The 25,816-nt window shown below is 42.1% G+C and overlaps 2 protein-coding genes and 2 pseudogenes across 3 annotated transcripts in view; 2 read left to right on the top strand and 2 right to left on the bottom strand.

Annotated features, from left to right (window-relative positions):
• Positions 1-14,714, bottom strand: part of LOC131692847 (probable E3 ubiquitin-protein ligase HERC2) — a 57,758-nt gene extending 43,044 nt beyond the window's left edge. For both annotated transcript variants that reach the window (XM_058980166.1, XM_058980167.1), the window contains exons 1-2: positions 13,841-14,714; positions 13,533-13,774 (exon numbers count right to left, since the gene is read on the bottom strand). In XM_058980166.1, coding sequence (XP_058836149.1) covers positions 13,533-13,774; positions 13,841-14,279 — 681 coding nt within the window. In that variant the 5' untranslated portion in view covers positions 14,280-14,714. The remainder of the gene's footprint in view (positions 1-13,532; positions 13,775-13,840) is intronic.
• A 3,587-nt stretch (positions 14,715-18,301) lies between these two features.
• LOC131686953 (uncharacterized) lies at positions 18,302-19,456 on the top strand (annotated as a pseudogene).
• A 168-nt stretch (positions 19,457-19,624) lies between these two features.
• Positions 19,625-20,579, bottom strand: LOC131686952 (uncharacterized; annotated as a pseudogene).
• A 3,143-nt stretch (positions 20,580-23,722) lies between these two features.
• LOC131686951 (probable E3 ubiquitin-protein ligase HERC2) overlaps positions 23,723-25,816 on the top strand; it is a 48,383-nt gene continuing 46,289 nt past the window's right edge. Inside the window, exons 1-4 of the mRNA XM_058970983.1 lie at positions 23,723-24,246; positions 24,305-25,247; positions 25,304-25,656; positions 25,718-25,811. Coding sequence (XP_058826966.1) covers positions 23,818-24,246; positions 24,305-25,247; positions 25,304-25,656; positions 25,718-25,811 — 1,819 coding nt within the window. The 5' untranslated portion in view covers positions 23,723-23,817. The remainder of the gene's footprint in view (positions 24,247-24,304; positions 25,248-25,303; positions 25,657-25,717; positions 25,812-25,816) is intronic.

The raw sequence follows: 25,816 nt of genomic DNA, 5'->3' as shown, positions 1-25,816 counted from the left end.
ACCTATAATTTCACGTCGTGTAAGATTTTTGCATTTACAACAGACGTCAACGTGGTAGACTCCTCTAGGCACATTATCATGGGCTCGTATAGTTCCGGGAGTCCCGTTAACTGCACCTCTGAAAACCATGAATTGCCGACTCCGAACATCATTTTTTCCGAGACCGTAGCATGTTAAGGTGAACATATGTGGAAGCCAGGAACGCACGCTTGTTGCTAGGTACCGACGCGCTTGTTTACATTGAGAAAAAATGGAATTCGAAGTGAAAATTCAAACGCACAAATGAGTTTTCGGACATTTTCCTGCGGTCATCTGCACATTGGCAGAAAATTTGAAGTTTAGTTAGTAAACGATTAAAGTTTCGCGGGTGTTTTTTCAGTGGTGTGTGATTAAAGTGCATTTGAAAAAGTGTTCTGAAAATGGAAGAAGAAAAATAAGTGTTTCGAAAAGAAACCCCAAGTGAAGAGGGGTGATATTTTCGCACAAAATAAGAGCTACAGATGGAATTCCGTCAAAAACTCGGCTTGATTGTATAGGAAAGTGTTTTAGCTTCCTCTAGTAGCAATTTCGTGGTACACCGGTAAGGTTTATTTATTTATTAACAGATTAAGGCCGAAGTGGCCTGTGCCGTATACAAAAGATTCCTCCATTCCACTCGGTCCATAGCCGCGCGTCGCCAGCCACGCAGTCTGCGAAGGGTCCGCAAATCGTCTTCCACCTGGTCGATCCATCGTGCTCGCTGCGCGCCACGTCTTCTTGTACCGGTCGGATTGCAATTGAGAACCGTTTTCACCGGGCTATTGTCCGACATTCTGGCTACGTGCCCGGCCCACCGTAGTCGTCCGATTTTCACGGTATGACAGATGGGCGGCTCCCCCAACAGCTGATGCAGCTCATGGTTCATTCGCCGTCTCCATGTGCCGTCTTCCATCTGCACTCCACCGTAGATGGTACGCAGCACTTTCCCTTCGAAGACACCAAGTGCGCGTTGGTCCTCCACGAGCATGGTCCAGGTCTCGTGCCCGTAGAGAACTACCGGTCTAATCAGCGTCTTGTAGATGGTCAACTTCGTGCGACGGCGAATTCTGTTCGACCGAAGTGTCTTGCGGAGGCCAAAGTAAGCACGATTTCCTGCCACGATGCGTCTACGAATCTCTCTGCTGGTATCATTGTCGGCAGTCACCAGTGAGCCCAAGTACACGAACTCTTCAACCACCTCGATTTCGTCGCCACCGATGCAAACTCGAAGCGGGCGGTTCTCATTCTCTTCTCGTGAACCTCTTCCTATCATGTACTTTGTCTTCGACGTGTTGATGGCAAGTCCGACGCGCTTGGCTTCTCTTTTCAGTCTGATGTAGGCTTCCTCCATCTTCTCAAAGTTTCGTGCAATAATATCAACGTCATCGGCGAAGCCAAGTAGCTGAACGGACTTTGTGAAAATCGTACCACTCGTGTCGATCCCTGCTCTTCTTATTACACCTTCCAGCGCGATGTTGAATAACAGACACGAGAGACCATCACCTTGCCGTAACCCTCTGCGTGATTCGAAGGGACTCGAGAGCGTCCCTGAGACACGTACTACGCACATCACCCGATCCATCGTCGCCTTCACTAATCGCGTCAGTTTGTCCGGGAAACCATACTCGTGCATAATCTGCCATAGCTGATCTCGATCGATAGTGTCGTATGCGGCTTTGAAGTCGATGAACAAATGATGTGTGGGCACATTGTACTCGCGGCATTTCTGCAGTACTTGACGAAGAGCGAACACCTGGTCCGTGGTAGATCGTTCGCTCATGAAACCCGCCTGGTACTGCCCCACGAACTCTCTTGCAATTGGTGATAGTCGACGGCATAGTATTTGGGAGAGTACCTTGTAGGCGGCGTTCAGCAGGGTGATTGCTCGGTAATTACAGCAATCCAGCTTGTCGCCTTTTTTGTAGATAGGACACACGACACCTTCCATCCACTCCTCCGGTAAAATCTCCTCCTCCCAAATCTTGGTAATCACCCAGTGCAGCGCTTTAGCCAGTGGCTCGCCACCGTGTTTTAGTAGCTCGCTTGGTATTTGGTCAACCCCAGCGGCTTTATTATTTTTGAGCCGGCTAATCTCCTCCTGGATTTCTTGGAGATCCGGAGCCGGTAGTGTAATGTCTTCCGCGCGTGCTCCCAGATGCGTTACCGTGCCATCCTCGTCGTCTGCTGCATCGCCGTTCAGGTGTTCTTCGTAGTGCTGCCGCCACCTCTGGATCACCTCACACTGGTCCGTGAGAAGATTCCCGTTTGTATCTCTGCACATGTCGGCCTGTGCTACGTGGCCCCTGCGCGAGCGGTTCAACTTCTCGTAGAATTTCCGTGTGTCTTTAGCGCGGTACAGATGCTCCATCGCTTCGCGATCTCGGTCTTCCTGCTGGCGCTTTTTGGTCCGGAAAACCGAGTTCTGCCTGTTCCGTGCCTGTTTATATCGCGCCTCGTTCGCCCTCGTGCGGTGTTGCAGCATTATCGCCCATGCTGCATTCTTCTCTACGACTAACTGCTCGCATTCGCCGTCGTACCAGTCGCTTCTTCGGTCCGGGCCCACCGTACCTAGTGCAGTGGCTGCGGTGCTACCTATGGCGGATCGGATATCTCTCCAGCCATCTTCAAGGGCAACTGCGCCTAGCTGCTCTTCCGTTGGTAGTGCCACCGGTAAGGTTAGTGTATTGAAAAACGTATTTTTATATTTGCTCATGTCAGATACATGGTTAGGCAGGAGAGAGGGGTGTGTGCAGCGTAGGAGCCAGCATGGCTCGCATGTATAATGTCCTTAAGGTTATCTCGGCTCCAGGCACGCCAAAAGTGCTCATGCATAAGCTGCAGACACTGCCAGCGGTCCAAACGATTGGAATTCAGGTTTTCCAATGATGGTTCGTCACCAACTGGTCAGAAATCGTTGGACACAGAGAAAAGCACTGCTTCAATTTTGGCGAGAACAGCTGAAAATTGCCTCGAAATTGAGCTTGACGTACCCTACGATACGTTTGAGATGTGTTTTGGCGAACACCACCTGTCCACCTCTTCACAAAGTCTTCCAAACCCGGAGGCGTCCGGCGGAATAAAATACCACTCGATTTCTCGTGTGGGACAAAACCGTTCGATGCGTTGAATTGCTTGCTGATGAATGCTGAATGCATGAAACTAGATGTAAAGTTCGTGCATCTCATTCCTTCCCAAAAAGGTCGTGGCGTTGTTGGAATGCAATTCTTGAATGCATCCTCTGTGGCTGAGGAACCTTTTCCGGGCTGCTAGAAGAACGTCTGTGCTGAGGACGGACCTGCTTTCAAATGGACCTTAGTAGCCATGTAGACATACACATATGCCTTTACGGAGGTGGGTTGTCGCGATCTTTGTTTGACCCAGAAGGGGCCGACGAAGTCGACACCGGTAATATGACAAAATCAACCATGACATTCGCAATAGTGAAGCTGAACAAACTCGGTATTCATGGACAACTCCTGGGCAGGATTCGTTGCTACCTCGGTGGAAGGAAGCTCCAAATCAGCATTAAGGATTGTCATTCTGCAAGGAAGCCATCTCGGCCCAGTAATATTCCTCCTCTATTTTAATGACAGCCTTTCTTTTTTCGCAAATTTTTCGAAGAATACGGGGGAAAACCACTGCCGAGCTTTTCGAAGTATACTAGAAAGCTTTAGTGCGTGGTGTGATCCAAACAGAATGGTTTTAAATCCGAGTAAATACCATCCGATTCAGTTTAGGGATGTTTACTGCCTAAACTCCCTCTATTGCGCATTGATTCACTCAACCCTAGAATAGTGTTCTGTTGTTTGAGACCCCTGCTATCAGAACGGCGTTGACAGAATCGAAACTGTCCAACGCCGGTTTATACGCTTCGCACTCCGGTATCTTCTTTGGTGAAACAGGTTTCAGCTGCCGAGCTACGAAAACCGTTGTCAAATAATACAGCTCGACATTCTGGGTATCCGGAGGGACTGCTCTCTATCCTTGTTCTTCTTGGAGTTACTTTGTGCCAGGATAGATTGCTCTATAATCCTCGAACGTTTCTACCTTCAAACCTGCATTCGAGCTCTAAGCAATAATTTTCTATTGCGATTACCATTCAATAGACCCAACTAGGATCGTCAGAACGCTTTTACCGAACTTCAGCGTATTTTTTACAGTGCCTCATGGCGTTCAGCAGTCCATTTTGATTGATGTGAAGTAGCTCGACGTGTGCATTTCACGGATCATACTCCGCACTAGAGGGTCCTTGTCCGGTGGTATGATCGGATGTCGGCTTCCTGTTCGAGCAGTCGGCTTGCATTGATAGGTTTGCAGGTTCTGCAGGTTTTTTTTTGTATAATTCGCTAAAGTCCATTCCCCAGGTGGATGATCTGAATGACTGTGAATATAGCTTCCTTCGATTTGTGCAGCTCATGGACGAGTATCACGATCGACTAGTCTCTTACGGCAGTTGTCAACAAGCCGCAGAGCGTATCTGATGACACTTTGCAGTTTGCGAAAGCTACTGGATCGAGAAAGAGGTGGTGGCTAAGACTGTTTTGATTTCTGGCAAATCTGCATATGGAATGGCCGAATGCGGTTCAATCTGATAGAGTGCGTAGACGGGGAATTACAGCCGTGCCACCAAAGGTTGTTTCTGTTCAGGATCTCGGACAGCTGGCCACGAGAAACGATATCAGCGGGATTGTTTTCGGCGTTGATGTACTTCCATTTGAAACCATCGGTTTCTTCTTGGATAAAGACAATGGTATTTTGGACAAATAACTGAAGTTCATTACGGGTTTTTGATCCAGGCTAGAACAATTGAACTGTCGCACTCAAAACGAGTTCTCGAAGCAACATACAACTCTTTACGTGGGATTCACAAATCGTGCAGGGAGGAGTCCGTTCCGTTGACAATGCATAGTACTCGCTCAAGACCCGTTTCCTTGTCCTCACTGAAACGTACGCACTGGTCTATTTGCTGTTTCCCCATGGCCTGAAGAAACTCTTCGGAGCTCGACACCCAGTTTCGCAGTTCGAATCCGCCTTTGGAATGAACGAATCGAACTTCTTTCGCTCGCCCTACTGCTTCATCGACTATATCTGCGCTGTCGAAGTGGTCGTCGACGTAGTGGTTTTTTACGATTTTTTTCCGCTGCCTCCGGAAACTGCCTTGCGAACTCCTTCACGTTCACGTTTTTCACGTATTGTGCAGTAGGGTGGGACAAAAAATAGATTCCAGCTCCGAGCAACTTTTTTGGTCCCATTTGGGTCCTAGAACAACTGTACAAATTCTCAGCTCGATCGGTGAAACTATATTTTTGCGTCCACTGTTTAAAGTTTACATGGGATTTTGTATGGGAAAGTCAACTTTTACAAAATAATTCCTCCAGGAGTCGCCCATTACTTCCTAAAAATAAATCGTTATGTGGTTTGTATAGGAAATTTTACAAAGAAACAAAGTCTCGAAAACCACGAAACGATCTGATGCTTGAGAAAAAAGTTATTAAGCAGAAACCGATTGATGCTCTGACGATTGATAAAATATTCATTTTTTCTAGCATCACTGCTGTTGGTTGTCCAATTATACGCAATTTTTTTTTTAATCTTCTCTTAACGTATCTAAATCGTTTATCTATACTATTTGGTCTTTTCGCAAGGTTTTGAGGGATAAATTGAGGCTTCTTTTTACATAATAAGAGAAAGTTAAAAATTTTGTATATAATTAGACCGTCAGAAGCAGTGATGCTATGAAAACTGAAATTTTCATCAATCTTCAGGGCATCAATCGGTTTTTGCTTAATAACTTTTTCCACAAGCATCAGATCGTTTTGCAGTCTTCTAGACTTTGTTTCCTTGATAAATTTCCTATAAAAATCAGACATCTGTTTTTGTTTTGGGAGATAACGGGCGACTCGTGGAAGAATTAATTTGCAAAAGAAAATTTTCCCATACGAAATGTAAACTTTAAACCGTGGGCGCAAAAATATAGTTTCACCGATCGAGCTAAAAATTTGCAGAGTTGTTCTGGGAGCTAAATGGGACCCAAAAAGTTACTCATTACTGGTACATTTCCTTTAAATCTGCACCAAATCCGATGACTCGCTCACGGAATCTACAAACCACCACCGGTAGTGCGGTCAACATATCCGGACCCTTCAGCAGTTTCGAGTTCAATGATACTCCTTTTACTTCTGCTCTGACGTCCCAAACCAGACGATGTTCAAAGGCACGTACCAAACCTTACTACTGTCGAACGCGTGCAATTCCGCCGACGTAGTTTTATGTGCGTATCCCTTCCCTAAATACTCAGCAATCATACCACGAACTTTGTCGTACAGTTCGGGGTTCCTACTCAGGCGCTTCTCCAAACACTGTCACCGTTTCATCGCCATAGGGAAGCTGTCGGGAAAGCTTGGGTCATCCTCCTTCCACAGCAGACCCGTTTCAAAACGATCACCTATCCTCACCGTCGGACTCTTCAAGATCTCGTTTGCTCTCCTGTCTTCTTCCGATTCAGGAAGCAAGGCAACGGAGGTCCCTGACTCCTCCATCGTATAGTGGTTCTGCAGAATGTCATGAAACTGTTGATTTGCCACGACACAGTCCAGCCCAGCTTCGACGTAACCGTTATCGGTTCTTCTAGTCGACCTATTCGTGATTAGATCGGTGCATACAAGTGTATATCCTTGAGCCCGATCAGAATTCAAGGAGCTGCTTGTTGAAATTTGGCAACTAGTAGGCCACGGAGATGAGAGTATGTACTCCTTTACAAGCTCCGAAACATTTAGCGTGTGTTGTGGAAGCTTTAGACTCTCCACCATGTGTGCACCTTTCAGTGGAAAACGTTGCCTTGATCCTCGTGCCGAGATGCAAAGGTCTACTCTTTGAGAGTCCTTCTCGAGTCGTGAAACTCCGGCTGTCCATGTTACGCGAAGCGGTTGCGTCACACCCTGAACTCCCAGAAGGTTCACTAGCGATTTCTCCACAAGCGTGTACGATGATCCTTCATCCAAAAATTGCAATCTTGTCCACTGTGCAATTTCTATTATACAGCGTACACAGGCATCATGTGGAAGATGAAGGAAGGTCTCGGTTGGACGGCGTGCATGTTGCAGTTCGAACCGATTACGGATACCACTGAATGGAGTAACGGGTGGTGCCGCTCTTTACACGAGTGGACATTGCAACGAAGGTTTAGTTTGCATCGGGCGTTTCCGTGTTTGTTCAGGCAAACCTGGCAAAACTGCCACCTTCGGACCGCATCCTAGCGGTCGGCTAGACGCCATCGACGAAACGCTTCAGTTTCTTATTCTGTGGTCGATTCTACCACAAATCCGGCACGGTTCATCGCCGGTGGACTTCTATTCTGTGCTACGCTATGAGCGTACAAAAATCCTTCGATTTTCTTTGCGCAAACCGTGCTCGATGAACCGGGTTGCTTCTCCGTACGACGCTACCTCGCTTGCATCCTTCGCGATGTTTGACAGGAAGTTTGATAGAGTACGCAACGTTATGATTTTACTCTTCCTTCGATATCGCACCCACTCCAGCTGAGTTCCTGCTGGCAGCTTCTCTGTCAGCTCTTGTATCAGCATCGGGTTCACTAAATGAGCGGTGAGACTTGCAGCTTCGAGATGATCAATTAATTGTTGTACTACCATCCCGAAGCTAATGAAGCTCGATAGACGGTCTGCTTTCGATGGTGCTGCATTTCGAACCTTTTTTAGCAGCATGTTGAGAAGTTTCTCAGAGCATCCAAACAACATCCGTAAAGTTTCGATGATCTTTGGAACCGCTTTAGGTAACAGAAGTCGGCTTCTGACAGCTTCCAATGCTTCTCCTCTCAGGCATTCTTGAAGCCGTGCTAAGTTTTCGAGATTAGAAAACCCGCACGCTTACGTCGATCTTTCATAATTGCTTATGAACATCGGCCATTTCTCCAGCTTGCCTGAAAAGGTAGGCAATTTTTTGGAAAGGAACTGGCACGAGGACAACTGGGACTTCGTGAGTTCCTGATGATGGCTTCTTCGTCTCTGGATCCCTCCGCTTCTACGTCGAGACATTTTTCGGACCTTGCGTTTCATTTTTGTCTCGACCGATTAGGAAACTTTCCGGTAGCGGCAGCGGACCTCCATCTAGCTTTCTTGCATGTTTGTCATCCACTTTCGGTGTTGAATGCTTACGGTACGCTTCTCGAATATCAGCAAGAGCATCGACTTTCGATATTCTACTGCTACCAGTATCCTTGCTCCGCTTCAGCTTCGACTGCAGCAGCTTGTCTTCCATTTCCATCCGCATCTCGTCGAGGTTCTTCTGGTGGTCCTCTTCTTCCGCAAGTTTCTTCTCCATTTGCGCCTTCTCGAACTCCATCGCTCACTGTTCCCGCAATATTAATCAAATCCACTATTTCTTCCGTTGCACTGTTTATTTCTATCAGCTTGCAAAAAAACTCTTCCCACAATCCCTTCAAAATCTATCTTCTTTTATCGCAATCTATGAACTCAATTTATGTTTTTTATTTACAAAATAACGTTGCATTAGAGTCTATATTTTAAGTCCCGCCGACTGTCAGCAACCGGTGTGATGTTTACTCGATGTCTTGTACGTTGTCATCACAAGGGAGTGTTTGCGGTCGGTTGAACGTGGGCGGTGCGTACACAGGCATCTACCACTGCGATAGGCAGCAGTACGGTTTCCGCACTGGTGGCGAAATAGCTGGAGCAGGATATACACTTGGTGGTTTATCGTACTGGGTGCTTTCGGTTCTTCGACAGACGATGGTTGCGGCTTGGGCACATTAATAACTACCTTTGGGTTGGACGTCACGCTCTGGAACTGGTGCCACATCTTTATGCAATGAAGTGTGATGGCGAGTCTCACACTTGCGGCTCGATTTGAAGGAAGAACAACTTCAAGGGGGGTTTCCTTGTTTTAGGCAGTTAGGCAGTAAAGCCCAGCTATTCGCACCTTCTTTCTGTCTCTACCGGTATGTGGAAATGAAGGACGAGCACTGGAAGTTACATTGCATAACTTTTCTGAGTTGGTTTCCGCAAAGAGCTGTTAGTTTTGGGTTATTCGCTGAATCTGATACAAAATTTCAGTTGCTGTTGTTTTTTAAAAATGTGTGCACTGGATATCAGGATACTGAAGGTTTTGTTTTATAGTAAGATTTAAAAAGCTTCAAACACCTGGCCTGTAGTGTATTGAGGTATTACTCCTCGACCTTCGAGCTTTAACTCGACTCTTCTCTTACTTCTTGTCCTCATCTATTACGTCGCAGTTTAGCTCTCGTCCCAGTGAGCTGTTTAGATGCTGATTCCATGAGACACTTAGCTCCTGTTTCCGTGAGTCATTCAGCTACCGGCATTATGACGATCTACTTGAATAGTTCCTGGCGGTGAACTTACCATACTCCGACTGAGAGTTCCTCGACGGAGGAATTTCTCCCGACACCGTTACCCACTTCCTTGAGCCATTTAGCTCCCAGCTTTATCGAGATCTACTCGGATACTATCCGGCGGTGAACTACCCTGCTCTGATTGAGAGTTTCTCGGAGGCGGAATTTCTCTCGGTACCGCTGTTTGTTTCGTGAGCCAGTTAACTCTCATTTTTTGACACGATATAGTCGCATAGTCCACGGCGATGAATCTTCCCTGGCGGTAGATTTTTCCCGCTGTTCGTTTCCGTGAGTCAATTAGCTCCCCGCTTCATCCCGATATACTCGATTTAGTCCACGGCGGTGGATCTAGCCTACTCAACGGGTTAGCCAGTAGGTGTTGAGGTCTGTCCAGCTATTCCGAGTGGAGCGTAGCTTACGGTTCACTGACGCCCTAACGATCCACTGCTAACTATTCGACGCAATCTACTCGCTCTAACCCCCCGTTGGAGATTTAGCCTGCTCGCAAGCTACTTGGTAGGGTGCCGAGGTCGGACCGACGGTTCCGGTAAAGCCTGCCGGCCGGTTCATTAGCGCTTCGACCCGAAAGCGGTGCTACGTCCCATACTACTCAACTAGTCCCCGGGGCTTCTAGTCTACACCGGCGGAGAGTTCCCCAGTGGCGCGATTTCTCCCGAAATGAGATTTGTGGTTTCACGGTGGCTTTGCAGCAGACGGTGCTACTTTGTTGGTCCCTTCGCCACTTTCTCTGCAGTTCGGAGAGTATACTTGTTACTATTCTGTTGACAGCATCCCAAATATGCTCCTCGTGGCATATTTCTTCGATAAGATCGTCAACTTTCTGTCCCCATCGAATCTCTTCGAACCTAGGGCATTCAAAGACCACATGTTCAGGTGTCCCTTGCACGTTCACACACTCCGGGCAAAGTGGTGACGAAGAATGTCCAATCTGATGCAGGTACTTTCGGAAGCATTCGTTCCCGGACAAAAACTGCGGCAAATGGGAGTTTACCTTTCCATGTTTCCTATACACTCAAGCAGACACGTTTGAGATGAGTCGGTGGGACCACCTTCCTTTCTCCGCGCTGTCCCACTCTTGCTGCCACTTAGCCAACGAATCCGCTCTGACCAGTCTCCTTGCAATTTGTCTATTCCTTCGCTGGTAGCATTCCACGTCTTCAGCTAGCGTAATGCAGATAGGAATCATCCAGGTAATTACGCATACCACTCCCGACGATATCGTTCTGTACGCACTGGCGACACAAACAGCAATTAAGCGGAATCTCGACTCGCTGGACATTGCAGTCCGTTATACATCATATTCAAGAGCCAGAGCGTTGTATGGAGCCCGTAGTTACTTACTCTTGACCCTAATCGATTTCGTCTCGTAAACCAGTACTCGGTTCTGAAAGTAACTTCTCAGAACCTTGCACAAATAGTCCGGGACCCACATTTTGTGCAGATAGACGTGAACAACGCTTTCAACAGCGGCTATAACCACCCAGCTAGCACTGTTGAAAGCGTTGTTCACGTCTATCGTTACCACGGCGTAGTAGCAATTACCCCTTCTCTTTGGCTTCAATGCTTTGGCTTTCCGCGCTCGCGATGACTGTGATACTCCGTTTTCACTTTCAGGGCAGTTCGTCAGTCTGTTGAGGATAACCTTTCCAGAAGTTTACCAAGAGTATCCAGCAGGCATACAGACTGATACGATGTTGGATCTCTTGGTGGCTTTCCTGATTTTGGCAGCAATATTCGCTTCTGGATTTTCCATCTGTCTGGGATTGCTGTATTCAGTGCCACGTTGGGGATACCGTCCGGACCGGGAGCTTTTTCGCATTGAGCTCTTTCGCTACTATGAGGAGCTCATCATTGGAGATTAGATTGCCGCCAGCCTTTCCACCGTCTGCATCAACGTACGCTGTAGGAGTCCATATGCTTGGGTTTTGCTTCGGGAAAAGTGCCTGCACGTTGATTTTCTATTTGTCAGCTAAAATTTCAGCTGGCGTCATGGGAGCATTGATCTTGGCCGTCACAACGCGGTAAGCGTTGGCCCAGGGGCTAGGGTCTACTTCTCTGCACATCTCCTTGTAGTAGATGGACTTACTAAGCACTATCTCGTGTTTAAAAGCGGCCCTAGCCGCCCGAACTATCACCTTTCACTCTTCTCTGACTGCCTTAGATCTTGCACTCTTCTGGCTTTTGGGCATGCAGCCCAGTGAATGATGATCCTTTTGCTCCACGAACATGCTGGACGTTTCTCGGGTTTATTTACCTCGGCATTATTATGTCACATGCCCTCGTTACTGTTTCCGATAGCTCATCGGTATTCAGTGTGGCTGCCAGCACGAAGTGCTTCCACAAAACGGTCTTTCGCGTTACAATACAATGCCGCCGAATAATAGTGTAGTGAATCGCTTGGTGGTCACTATGTGTGTACTGCGCATTCATGTTATCCATCAGCGACAAACTATATAATGTTACGTCGATGTTGGATTCCCAACAGTTTTAATGGAATGAGCGAGCGCAATCTTCGTAGTACAGTCTTACAACCAGCGTCGCCAAGGCTTTCAACATGATGTAACCTCTAACGTCGATCAGCCTGCTACTCCACTTTATGGCTAAGCGTTAAAATCTCCTACTATGACAACCGGCGTTCGTCACAATGTTGCAATGATTGAGATTAAGCTGGGTTATCCCCATCATCATTGGCCTGCCTTCGCCTTTTTGGACTCTGGGCATAAGAAGCCTCCCGTCATGTGGTCTAGCTAGCACTTCGGATACTTTGTGCACTCTGAAGTAATGTGTGCCTTCTTCCAATATTGTTGACACAGATCAGATCTGTCTGGACCTTGTCTGATGGCCGAAATCTAGGCACCTGAAACACTTCCACGTTTGTTTAGTCGTAACGAGCACACCGACCATCCGCCTTTGACCTTGCCGGTCGACATAAGCTGGTTGGATGCAGTTGGCGATAAGCGTATCGCAGCTGTCTGTGTGCGACTCAATCTGATTGACATCTGCTCTTTTTCCAGGTTGCATTGTTCTATCATCACGGTCTTCACTTCATCGACCACTACTTCCTAAACTAACTCTGACGTTCGCTTCTTCTTCCAACGCGTCTCACGAGTTCCCGATAGGTCGAGCTCTTGATTAATGGATCCTTCTTCAGCTCGTACTGCATCTCATCATGAGTGTGCTCCATCTGCTTGGGGACCATTTTCACCATTTTGAGAATCGCAGCGTACGTCACGCCGTTGTATGCTTTGACGACTAGAGCATCTCCCTTATACCTCTCCTAGCGCCATCGAAGGTCCTCATTCTTCTTTTCATCCTTTTGTATCTTCTACGGTTCGCCACCCACTTTCCATTTGTCGGTTGTTTCGCTGTCCTTCACTGCTTCTTCGGTGTCTCCTGGTATTTCCCTCGCTCTTTTCACCAGTCACCGACAATAACAGTTTGACGTTAGTCGTGTAGTATTCGACCAGGTATTGGAAAACCAAATCACGTGCTGTCCCTAGTTTTCAGTGGTAGTTCTAAATTTAGTGGTAGTGTTGGGGATATCTAAAATGGCATTGCATTAAATGACATTGCTTCAAGTATAAAATATTGTCTATTCAGACATGCATTTCCACTACAGCAGTCCAAATAGCTTCAGTTCAAACTAACAAATTGAACCAACTTGGACAGGCGGGTTGAATGTGTGGTGAAAAATGTAAAATAATTGATTTCTATATAGCCACTATCACTAGTAAAATTGAACTCCCGAAACAAAAGCAAAACACTTCTTAGCTTATAGCTGAGACAAATTTGTCGTTCCGCTTACATTACATCTCGCGAAGATCAAAACCCCAATTAAAACCTATAATATCCTAAGACTTCCGCAACAAAATTACCTACAACCATTCAACTGAAGGACCAACCAAGCCCTCGAGATAATCTGAAGCACATGCATTTCATTAGCGACACCAAGGCCATTGGCCTTTCTATACCCTAGCCACCACCGATATAGACAGACACACTTCACCGCGCCAGCAGCGTTTCATTTTCACCGCGCACATTTTTTTCTTTCACATTCTCACGATGCAATGGAAAAACGGCACGTAACAAAACCAGCGCAAACACTTACACTCAACTTTGCCGCGTCATGCTCGCTCGCCACCATCTCCTGGCTAACGCCGAACCGACAATCGTCCACTCCGGATGTCTTCTCCTCCGGTTTGCATCGTTGCAATGCAATAAAATACCTCCGATACACGTAGAGCAGCAACTTAGTACGGGCTGAGGACAAACAGTTGGCCGCCGCCTGCAAACAAATTTCTCTTTGTTCGGCGATCAATCTCTTCGTGCAGGTGCGCTTTTCGTCCAAACCTAAAAAAAAGGACAAAGAAAAATCATAACCAACAAATTTCAGCAATTGGCCATAAATCAAATTACTCGGAATAGGGCTCCACAACCAAGAATCCAAGATCGTCCCGGAACAGCATCCAGCAGATTCGCTTTGATTTTGGTTCTGTGGTGCACCACAGGATCCTTTTTTCGTTGGGCCCTCGTCCGTCTCCAATTGCTGGCAGGCTGTGCACGAACAGCTGGAAGTTACACTGCAAACTCCCTTACAGCAGGAACAATTTAGCGACTGTACACCACAATAATACTTCCCGTCGGGTCGAACGTAGGCAACATCTCCGCAGGCATTGACCGACATCTGCAGTTTGCACGTGACAAGTTCCTCATCTTGCACCAGGTGGTTCCATAAATTGGAAAGGTCTTCACAAGATCGTAGTGCTGAGCTCACGTCTGCCTTTATCCATTTCTTGTCCAAATAGGGCAGCGCTCGGAAATGCAGTTCCGTATTTCCTGGCGTACCAAAACTCATGGTGGGCAAACAGAGACGGCTCCGCCCTGCCAAAACAAAGAACGATCCGCACTAGTCAAGCGAGCGCCGATGCAATGCAGGACAATCGTCTCCCTTCTTCGCTTACCAGCGGAGTAGCTTGTTGTTCGATGTGGTTGCTGTTTTTGTTGTTACTTTCTTCTACTTCTTTGCGAACGGTTGGATGCTTATTTTTTTGCTCAATGGCTGATCGAGTTTGTGCTGTATGGATGGACACTTCACTTTTAAGGCCAACCGAAAATCGTCCTTTTCCCGTCGATTCCCATCCCGAAATGGGCGGATTTTTCGCGGCGCGGGTGCAGAAGCACGCGGGCTTCCTTTTGCGGATAGTTTGGATCAAAAATGTACACTTTCTGCAGGTAGAATTAGCTTTTTCAACTAGTTGAAAATATTTTTCACTTTCCCTTTGCACTTTATCCAAATTTTCAACATTTGACACAACACGGGCGTTTCACGACGATGGGGGCTAGCGACCGGGTCGTTGACATTTGTGTGCCGAGGGGTTTCGGTCGGAAGCAGGTGTGAACAGCTGATCGGCAAATTTTTCGTTTTGCTGTCAAAAAAGCCGGTTGGCAGGGGTGTTCATTTTCAGTTGGGTTTTTTAGATAATTTATTTGAACAAATTTGGCCCGTAACATCCCGAACAGAAAGTAATATCGAATTTGATTGTAGAAATGTTGAATTTACAACAGTTTTATTTGTTAATAACTTTTCTTGTAACATCAATGTTCATGTCCTTCATGCCTCCAAAATCTACAACGGAAAAACAATGTAAATCGGTGTTTTTAATTTCAGACTGTATGGGGAAAGATCATTTTTTCATTGTTACATCCCTCAACGACCCCCCCTTTTTCCGTGTAAAAATCAAGTTTACAATGAAATTGGATGTAGAAACAACAAATGTGATTATATTTCCATTGTAAATTTTCCAGAATAACATTGTTTTTAGTTGTAATGTAACAATAAAATATGCTGTAATACTGTTGTGCATTTCTATTCGGGATTTGCTTGACTTCAGTCAACTAAGTTATTCATACTGATATTTTTAATGAAATTCTGTCAAATATTCTGAAAAATATCCTTCTAATCATTTTGCCAGAAGCATGTTTAGTAATTAGACCTTGCTCTTGATTTTGACACTATTACATACTAACTAGAACCAGCTAAAATTCCGGTTTCCGGCTGGACTTACGAGAACAAATCAGTGTGAGTTTTGACTCAAGCTATTCCTTTTACTGAAACTATTTACCATTTTATGGCTACTACAATTTTTCAGGCCAAGCTATTAAAAAAATGAATCAATTAATTTTATCTTTATTTCACTGTTTTCTTATTTAAAATATTTCAAATATATTATTGCTTAAATTGAGATAGCTCCACTAAAAAAAATTATTTCTAGCGCAAGTTTTGTTGACTTGAAAATCTGATTTTTATTTTAAATGGTACCATTCTAGTAAATAACCGTACCAGAGTAGATTTCTACTTAAATGCTATGATTCAGTTTATTTACCGTGTATATAGCATTAATTTCTCGATTTTCGCCAAATTTTCCAATTAAAAATAATTTATTCCTCATCGTAAATTTTTTACAGTTCAAGTTTTTCGAAATATCTGCTCTGCGTTTCGCCACATCGAACCTTTTAATGACATGTTAAATAGTCGGACGCAGCCTTTCAACAATTTCAAAGATTTCATGAAGTGATTTAGCTTCATTTTGGTAAGTGATCTTTAGGGACGGCCCATAATGGCAGTTAGTTTACCTTTATTAACCACTATGTTAATTTGAGGGAATTTCTTAAACTAGCGTAGAGGAAACTGTACCAATGAACACTTTTGTGTAGCCATAAAACCTTCTTTCCTAAGCAAAAAAATAAAGAAATTACAGGTCTCAAATTATAAATTGGGTCATTAAGCTATATATAGTTTTCCGTTCCATTCGATAAATTTTAGGTCCAATATACATAATATAACATTATTTCAAAAAAAAATTCGTTGTAATACGTAAAAACGATTTTTTTGTTTTTTAAAATAAATCTTATGTAAACTTGGCAACCATACATAAGAAAACTGCGGTTGTTTACAACTGGCCTATCAGGACAACACCCAAAATGAAAAAAAAACTATGTGCAATGGATGGTGTTTATGTCAAATAAAAATAACCCTCCGGGAAAACCGAGAAAACATGCTCTAATTTTTTCTGACAGGGCATCATTTGTCGTGAAATTCGATTCAAAATTCGTGATAGTGTCAAATCCAGACTGTCAACATATTTCTTTATTTTGAATTTTAATATTATTTTCACGTTTCCTGAGTTGGAAAAAAACATTGTTGCAATCACGAAAATCAGCTTTATCGATGTAATTAATAAAAAACGACTTTTTTTCTCATTTAATGACCCAAATTGGTAGCATGACATGTATCAGAAGATGATGCAGTGGAATGAATTTCGAATGCATTTTTCCCATGCTTGCACAGGTCAGTGGCACAACAAACAGCGTAGGTGTCAACACAGAGAACAGACGTCCATCTTCATCATTCAACTTGCGTAAAAATCCTTAACGTTTTCTGCGTTCGACTGAATTGACAGTCGAACTCAGATACCTCTACCCAGTCAAACCATTCCACAGTGATGCCATTCAGAACAAAAGTTGGCCAAAATATCTAAATCTGCCGAAATCACCAAACTAGGTTATTTTAGTACTCTGGATTCCATTTCGGCATATACGATATCATTCAAAATAGTTTTGGATTTATTACGGTGGTCCCAACACACAAATAAGAAATTTCCTATCAATATAGAAAAGGTTAGGTTTAGTGTTACAATGTGCTTGGACGGTATATTGCTTGTGGCACTAAAAACTGGATTCTAACCGCACTGCGCACTCACCATTCTTCCATTAAATTCTTCTCATAGACCGGTTAGTTCGACTGGTCTGTCTATGAAAGTACCATCTCTATCACTTGAAATACATATTTTTTGACAGCTCGCAGTTTTGAGATCACTCGCACTTTAAAAGTGCGGAGTCCAGTCCATTATTCAAAACCAATAAATTTCAGGCATTTTCCTGATCTTTGCAACTATTGTTTGTGCTTTCTATCCGTTTATAAATATATCGTTTAACGACTTCCATTTTTTCGAATGTGTTAGATATATTATATACGTCTTGTAATACATCTTTTCTTTTAAAGAAATTTTCATATAATCAAGTAAACAAATGATTATATTAAATAAAACCCATCAGGTGTTATCATTTCTTACCATTATTACTCAAAATCATCCTTAAAAATGAGAACTCACACCAATCATAAAAAACAGCTTTCTTTCAATAGTGAAAATTTATAAAAAGAGTTGGTAAAAATAAAAGTTTTTCACTCTTAGCAAAAAACAACCAACGCATACTCTTAGTTTGAAAATAAAACTTTTATTTTGACTAGTATTCTTCATTAGCTTAAAAGGAAAACTTTTATTTTGATTATTATTCTTAATTTAAAAGTTTTACTTTCAACCTAATAGTTGGCGTTGGTTGTTTTTGCTACGAGCGGAACACTCTTAAATTTACCAATTTTTTTCTCTGTGTATGTTTTACGCTTTAGCGGTAAGCTTCTATTTGAACACTCTTTCAAATGTTGTTGCTTTCAATCTGTCAACGAACGAAGGGTAACTTTCAAATGCGCATACATTATCTCCACAGCCTCGAAATATTATGCATCCTATCATAATGGCTCAAGATACGAGCAAATTGGATGACATATATCAGATAGCGAATAATTGCGCAAAATTGTTTTGAAGTCACTTTACTAACACAGTATAAAATACTTGGGTGAACAGATTACAGATTGACTCTGATTCACTGAGTTATCCGCTTCATCATACTGTATCATTGTTGAGTGACTCCACTTGCTGTCAAAGCGAAAATCTTTTTTTTTTTGAGCCCGTGATTTCCAGTGTAGTTTACATTCAATTCACAAAGTTTTCGTTCGTTCCAGAAGTTTTATTGGCCAGAATGGATACGTCGAGAATCCCAGAAGATGGTTTGGAAGAATACCTCGCAGAGGACAATGATGGGTTAATAAATTATGCGAACTATAATGTTGAATTTCTCGATGAAATTTGTCATCCGTTGGATTTTGATCGTGAATCATCAACATCCAGACCTGCTCAATCGCCAAAAAGGGTAAGTGAGAGCTTTGTGTTGTTGATCAAAGTTTACAAAACTGTTTATTTTGTAGGTGAAACGAAACCGCAATTTCCTCGCTGATATGCAGGATGTTTCCGCAAACATCAACGGTAAACAGTATAAGTTCCGTGCAGACATTTTTCTGAAGAAATTCAAAAACCAGAAAGCCTACGAGAAGTGTGGAGCTATCAACGTTGATGGAGATTCAGTGGGTGAAATTGTTTCGAAGATTTGGGACTGTTGCTCCAAGTTTACCCATCGTGCTGTTCGTTTCACTGAATCAACCGATTCACGATCTGAAGTTTCGTGGGAGGACAGAATGCCTTGTTTTGGAGAGTGTCACAGATTCTTGGTTTTCCAAGACAAATCGAGTAAAATTGGTTATCACGAGAAATATCAGTTATCGTGTATAAATACTCTGAAAGCATAACAACACTGGAACGATGGCATCAAGTCGAAAATCAGCTCATCCGCCCTCTTGAGAAAGACCGATCAGGAGCCGAATCTATTGCATCAATCAATCAACTTAAAGAGGAGCTCAAAAACACGCATGGAAGATACCTTTCTGGAGACGATGTAAATTGGGGATGCTGGGCGAGTTGGATTTCGAGCAAGCCTTTTGATCAACGCGACGATTTGAAAAATCAAGCACCACCAGAGCACCTTATAAATCTCTTTAGCAGTGTCCCCGTCCATAGTGATACACTTTTGAAAAAGGCAAGGCTTGATCTACAGGTAGCTGACACAGTAAACGGTGCATATCGTAACATTCTTCGAGAGCTGAAAAATGACCACCAACAACTTGCTAGCGTGGCTAAAATAATGGGGGAACGGATTTCGATGCTGGAGACAAAGCAGAAGGAGTATGACGAGATGCTGCGAGCTATGAAGAGCACTGTAGCAGTGAGAGAAACTAAATTCTCAGTTGAATTAGCTCGTAGTGTCACCGACTGCTTGGATGTGGATCACGAAGAGTTTTAGCTGCGGATACAGTTTTGAGCGGAATATGCAATGAGCTTCTAAATTGAGCCGAACTGACTAAGTTTGTTTTTATTTAATAACTGATGAAATACATTGAATTGAAGTGTATCAGAAATAAATGAATATAGAAATACACCATAGTTTTATTATTAATTTTGTGATCATTACTCATACCTTGAATCCAAATTGTTTCATATCCTGACCAAGACCCCAGCTTGGATCAAATTGTCCTCCAGGTTATCTTGTTGCTGTTATCTCGATTGTTTTCAATGTAAACACGTTTCAAATATTTTTTCAAAAATCCAAATAGGAATTCGATAGGATTATAAAACGGGGCATACGCAGGTAAGAATACCACCAAGATTCCCAATGATCGGAGATATTCGACTATCGATTTGTGGCAATGGATACGTGCTCCATCTAGGATCCAGACGGAGTATTTTCCAGGATTTCGCTGCACTAGTCCAGCGGTTGCAAATGCGCGAACACAGCAAAAAAACTTTTCCCTGGTGAACGTTCCTTCTGTCGAATATGTTTCCAGCACTCCATCATATCCTAAGAAACTTAGCAATGAACATTGCGGTCTACGAACGAATTCACCTCTGTATATCAGCTTCTCTCCAACAGGTGCATAACCTTTATTGCGGAGCATTCCGCGGTTGTCAAATGACACTTCGTCTAGAAATACTAGACAATGAATATCTCATGACACAATAGCCATGTCTGACACAAATCTGTAAATGTCCATCATTCGCAATTGAATTGCTCGCCGTTCTAGCACTTTCCAGGGCAGACCTTCAGCATGTAAGATCCTGCTTATAGACGAAGTGCTGATGGTTTGGTAAAATTTTCGCTCATATTCAGATTTAGCTTCATCCAAGTAAATGATTGGGCAACTTTTATACAGGTTCATACGTAGATAAACTATTGCCCTTTCCTTGCGGCTGAAAAACGAATGTTCCTCATATTTTCTAATCCAATTTGAAATCGTCGTCCGGTGTTTGGCATAGATTTTAGAAAGGATGTCTTTTCGAACTCCAAGGTAATAATAATCATACAGACAGTGATAAACAGTATTCGTTGAAGCATGCTGATGCCGAACTTGTCGCAGGATGTCTACCATACCTTCTCAAAGTTTACAATATTCACTCTAGTAGAAGATGCTTCTGATAATTAAAAATTGATTTTAGGTACTAAGCAGAGCAACAAATTCATAAATATAATCTCTTATTTATTCGTTAGTAGAATAAACAAATAATTTATGTAAACAAAACCTACCCGAATAGAAATATACAGTAACAAAACCATGATTTTCACTGTGACAGTACAGTAATTTTACAATAATTTACAGTAAGTTTTAGTGTTATGCTACAATACAAAAATAATAAACTTTAACGTTTTTACAGTAAATTTTAATGTAAAATAGACTTTTACAGTGAAAAAGGGGGGTGGTTATGTATCTTAACATTAAAAAAATCAATTTTTCTCCATACATTTTTTTCTCGAAAACAGTAAAATTTAATGTGAATGCACTGTATCAGTTTTTTGCTGAACAGTAAAGTTTATTGTTACATGGAATTTTATTCTAAATCTACTGTGAGAACTTGGCATCGAACAATGTCGAAACAATAATAACTATAATATTTATTGTTTTATGATTGTTTGTAGGGTAAATGCTATTGTAAAATTCTATCCGGGTAAAGAAATCAAAAACAAATATTGACGCTTCATTCTCTTCGCAGTCTCCCGCGATCTCTGGATGCGCGTTTCCACCGTCACTAGATGAGAATTAATAATAAGCGCGACAATATTAAAAAGTTTCAAAAATAATTATAGATGCGTTTCATCTTCTGTTAAGCGTTGGAAAACATTTCTAAACATAATTATAGTATGATTTTTTTAACATACTAAACAGTAAAACGCATAATGAATTTGTGGACGCAGTCGGATATTGTACCCTAGAATGTGTCGAAGCAACTAATTGCAGCGCCAGCTTGGTTAATGCAAAATTAATACGATAGGAACACACGTAATTGTAATAAATTCTTGCTTCTCTTGTTATTTCATCAAACCTTTGACGAAAAATAGTTACCTATCAAGCTTGGCGCAAAACGGCGCAATACACCACTATAATATTCTGAAAGATGATGAAATTTCCTATAATATGCAACTAATGGCGTGCTTATCCGATTTTTTCTTCCTTAGTAAAAGTTATGTTCAATATTCAAGGTTGTATGTTAAGACGGCATTCTTTATCATAAAATGCTAACATTTCCAAATTTTCAAGTATTATTTTATCCAAAGTTCATTTTCGTTGCATATTGAGGTAGCATGCATGAATTTTAAAGATATTGGGAATTAACTTGCGATGAATATGTTCTAAACTCAATTACCAGTTGGAAGTGTTAAATGAGCTCGAAAACTGAAAATACCTCATTTCCAAGCAGATCTCAAAATCCAAAAAATGTTCAGAGATCTTCAAACACCACAATTATCAGGTTATCAAAACAACTATTTTGGACCATAATAAAAATATTTTAGATGATAAAAATTGAATTTCAATTTTTTTAATTTTGACCTGCTTTGCATCACTGTGCATTCCGGAACCGGTTTGGACTTCTGAGTGGATTCAGTATTAATTCCAGCTCAAATGCATCAACCGATTGAGTCGAAATCGATTGTTTTCTTTGAGCAAGATTCCTTACTGAATTCATTCAGGGTTTCGAACCGGTTCCGGAATAGATTTGACGGATAGTTGGGATAAGTTGGTTTGGCAGCGCTAGTGTTTTATCGCATATTAAATCAAATGTTTACACACGTTTTATTAATATATTTGTTCGGTAATGGATGTCTGTTCTCTGTGGTGTCAACAATAATTGAGTCATTAAGCTATATATATATATATATATATATATATATATATATATATATATATATATATATATATATATATATATATATATATATATATATATATATATATATATATATATATATATATATATATATATATATATATATATATATATATATATATATATATATATATATATATATATATATATATATATATATATATATATATATATATATATATATATATATATATATATATATATATATATATATATATATATATATATATATATATATATAGTTTTCCGTTCAATTCGATAAATTTTAGGTAAAAGGATAAAATAACATTATTTAAAAAAAATTCGTTGTAGTACGCAAAAACGATTTTTTTGTTTTTAAAATAAATCTTATGTCAATATAGACAACCATACATAGGAAAACTTATCATCTTATTACATCTGGCCTATCAAGACAACACCCAAAATGAAAAAAAAACTATATATATATTGAATGGAGTTCATGCCAAATTTAAATAGCCTTGCGGGAAAATCGGGAAAACATGTATTCATTTTTTCTGACAGGGCATCATTTGTTGTGAAATTCGATATGTCAAATGCTTCCGGTAGTGTCAAATCAAGACTGTCAACATATTTCTTTATTTTAAATTTAAACGTGAATTTCCTGAGTTGGAAAAAAATATTGTTGTGATCACGAGAATTTATCGATGTATGTAATAAAAAAAGATTTTTTTTTCTCATTTAATGACCCAATTGATCGGTGTTAAGTCAGACCGGACTAAGTCGCAAAACATAAAAAATGAGATAACTATAGCATTGGATAAAGAATTTCGTCAGCTACCTTCGACTCTTGCCAGATTTGAAATATGTAACAATAAACAAGAACTATGGCAAAAATTAATTTCCAATCATAATGTAAAGGATGCTGCGATTCACACTTTAAACTCGTTTTTCTCGAAATCAATATTTTGTTACTAAGTCCGGTCTGACTTAACACCGATCAATTTTTAGTTTAGCTCCCGGCCTGCGTTGATGATAATCTCTTTCGAGTACATTCTCAACCAGAAACAACAAATTGAAGTGCTATCAAGTGGTGAGAGCGGTCAAATCTAAAAGGACCGGAGTTACTCTTTCTAAAATTGTGAAATGAGCCAAAATTTTTATAAAGCTTTCTTCGTGCGATTTACGGCTTTATTAGTTGTCTTTGGTAGAACTGGTGCTGCGGCTTACGCCTTTTGGCCAATTTACGATCGAAATTATTTTAAAATAGAAAACCGCAGCCCTGAGGTTGATAAACTTATCGTTTTTGTATCTCCGTGAATTTCTCTTTTTCGACTTCAATTTTCAACTGTCATTTTTCGTTTATTTCTTTTTTTCCATTTTCTTCCATCATCAACAGCAAAACGGCCTCGAACTTGAACGCATTCGGGATGTAAATAAAAACAGTTTGCAGTTTGGTGAAAAATCGATATTGAAACTTACCTGAAAATGGGTTCGGAAAGTGTTTACGAACTAATTGGCAGCCTAATGCACGCGATTGGCCGTGAATCTGCCCGCAAGCCATCGGATGTCATCACGAAAAAATGCAAATCGTTAGCATTTGGGATTTTGCTGGGGAAGCGTTCCGCCACCGCCCCAGCGAACGAACGGGATAACGAAAGCATCCGCTTGGCGCGGCAGATGATAATGGAGGAACCGATCGAAATGTTGCATTGCCATCTGTTTGAGATGCAACTGCGAGCTACGTACCAGTTCCAGAAGCGGCGCTGCGAGAGGTTCGATAAGTTATTGGATCAGCTGGATCTCGGTCGCCAGGGTGGATCGGAGGCAGTGTTCGAGGGGAAGGATAAGCAAATTTTGCAGTTTCTGCTGCTACTGCGGGATTCCGTTCCGGATGGGAGGGAGCTCGGTGAGAGGGTAAGATGGAAACTAGCTATTTGTTTGATTTGCGTTACCGTTTTTGTTTTGCTGTCAGGAATCCCTGACGGGGGACTGGATGCCGTCGACGCATTTGGGTCCGTATCCTATCTTCCAGCATGGAGACTTTCAGGCTGATGCTGCAAAGTTGAATGCTTATTACAAGGAGCGAACTACAAATCCATACTGTTTGAAAAAGTCGGATCAGGTTTTCTGGGAGGATGTTACTGATTTGCAGAAGATCACAAATGGTGCTAAGAAGGGAAAGCTTGTTCCGCAAATCGAGAGTACTTATATAAGTGATCCGATGGCTGAATTAGTTAGTTATCAAGGACCCTTCCGATACAATATGATGAAGGGAGTTGTGGATGAGGATGAACAACTGTTAACTAGTTTTGAGATTATACCGGGAGATATGGTTGAACCGGTGAGCGTCGTGGAAAGTCCCCGAGAACAAATCTTCAATTTCAATTGGGAAAATCTTGGTAATCGATACGTTCCTGTGGAACAATCATTTGCGTCGGAATGCAACGCAGCACTGCATCTGAATGCACTGGAAGTCGGTTCTTTGAAAAAGCAGTCAGAAATCAGAGTGGTGAGAAATGGAGACTTTTTGAGAGATGTTAAATCACTACTGACAGGAATCAGTTCAAGATGTTTCCAATATGATGATAGCAATCGGTTTCTAATGGTTGCTAATTTTACGGTGGGCACAGTTTCACCCATCACTATGAAACAACTCGTGGATCAGTTTGTACAATTGGGAACCTGTTTTAGACGGCTGCAAAAGATGACTAAGAAAAACCCTTACAATCATGCAATGCTTCTCGAGGGTTTCGTTTTTAAAGCATTTTGCGATAGCGTCGAAAAAATTCTTAGTTGCTTTCGAATAGTTGTAAACAGCTATGAAGGTTGCTCATTGCTACAGTTGCAGCGACAAATAGAACCTTCGAGGAAACAGCTTTTGGCATTGGCCAAGTTTTGCGGTATTCATCCCGATCGTGAGTTTTGAGGTGGTTGATTATAATTGCACTACTCATCAGTTATTCATTTTCAGACGAAAGTGTTAAAGATTTCCCCATTGGTTCGGTATTTCTGGACTATTTGTACAAGGAGATAATTCACATCACCAGCATCGATGTTTCCTGCTTCCTGCTGCATATTTTGAAACACTGCTGCTACGCTTATTTCCTGCTCTTTCAGCAGTGGCTTTTCGGCGGTCAACTCCGAGATCCCAGCGGGGAGCTTTTTATCTACTTCGTAAATCACTATCGCCCAAAGACGAAGCACTTTTTCGACAAGGCTTTCCTCATCCAACGGCAAGCGGTTCCGGGTTTCCTCAAGGGGTACGAGGAAGATGTGCTGCTTTGTGGGAAGTATACGATGCTATTGAAAGCCTTTCGACCGACGGTGAGTAGGTTCAAATGATTTGAGGGATCTCTATTTTTCTAGTGTTCTTTCCTCTCGCCAGCACCCGATTTTTTCGCTGAAAATCCCGAAACTAGAAGTATGTCTCTCGTATAGCTCTGTGGATCAGTTGAAGACTCGCTGGCTACAGCACGCAGCGAAG

The sequence above is a fragment of the Topomyia yanbarensis genome, chromosome 3, assembly GCF_030247195.1.
Source record: "Topomyia yanbarensis strain Yona2022 chromosome 3, ASM3024719v1, whole genome shotgun sequence".
Classification (NCBI taxonomy): Eukaryota; Metazoa; Arthropoda; class Insecta; order Diptera; family Culicidae; genus Topomyia; species Topomyia yanbarensis.
Note: the sequence above shows the minus strand (reverse complement) of the source record. Positions and strands in the feature narration are given on the sequence as shown.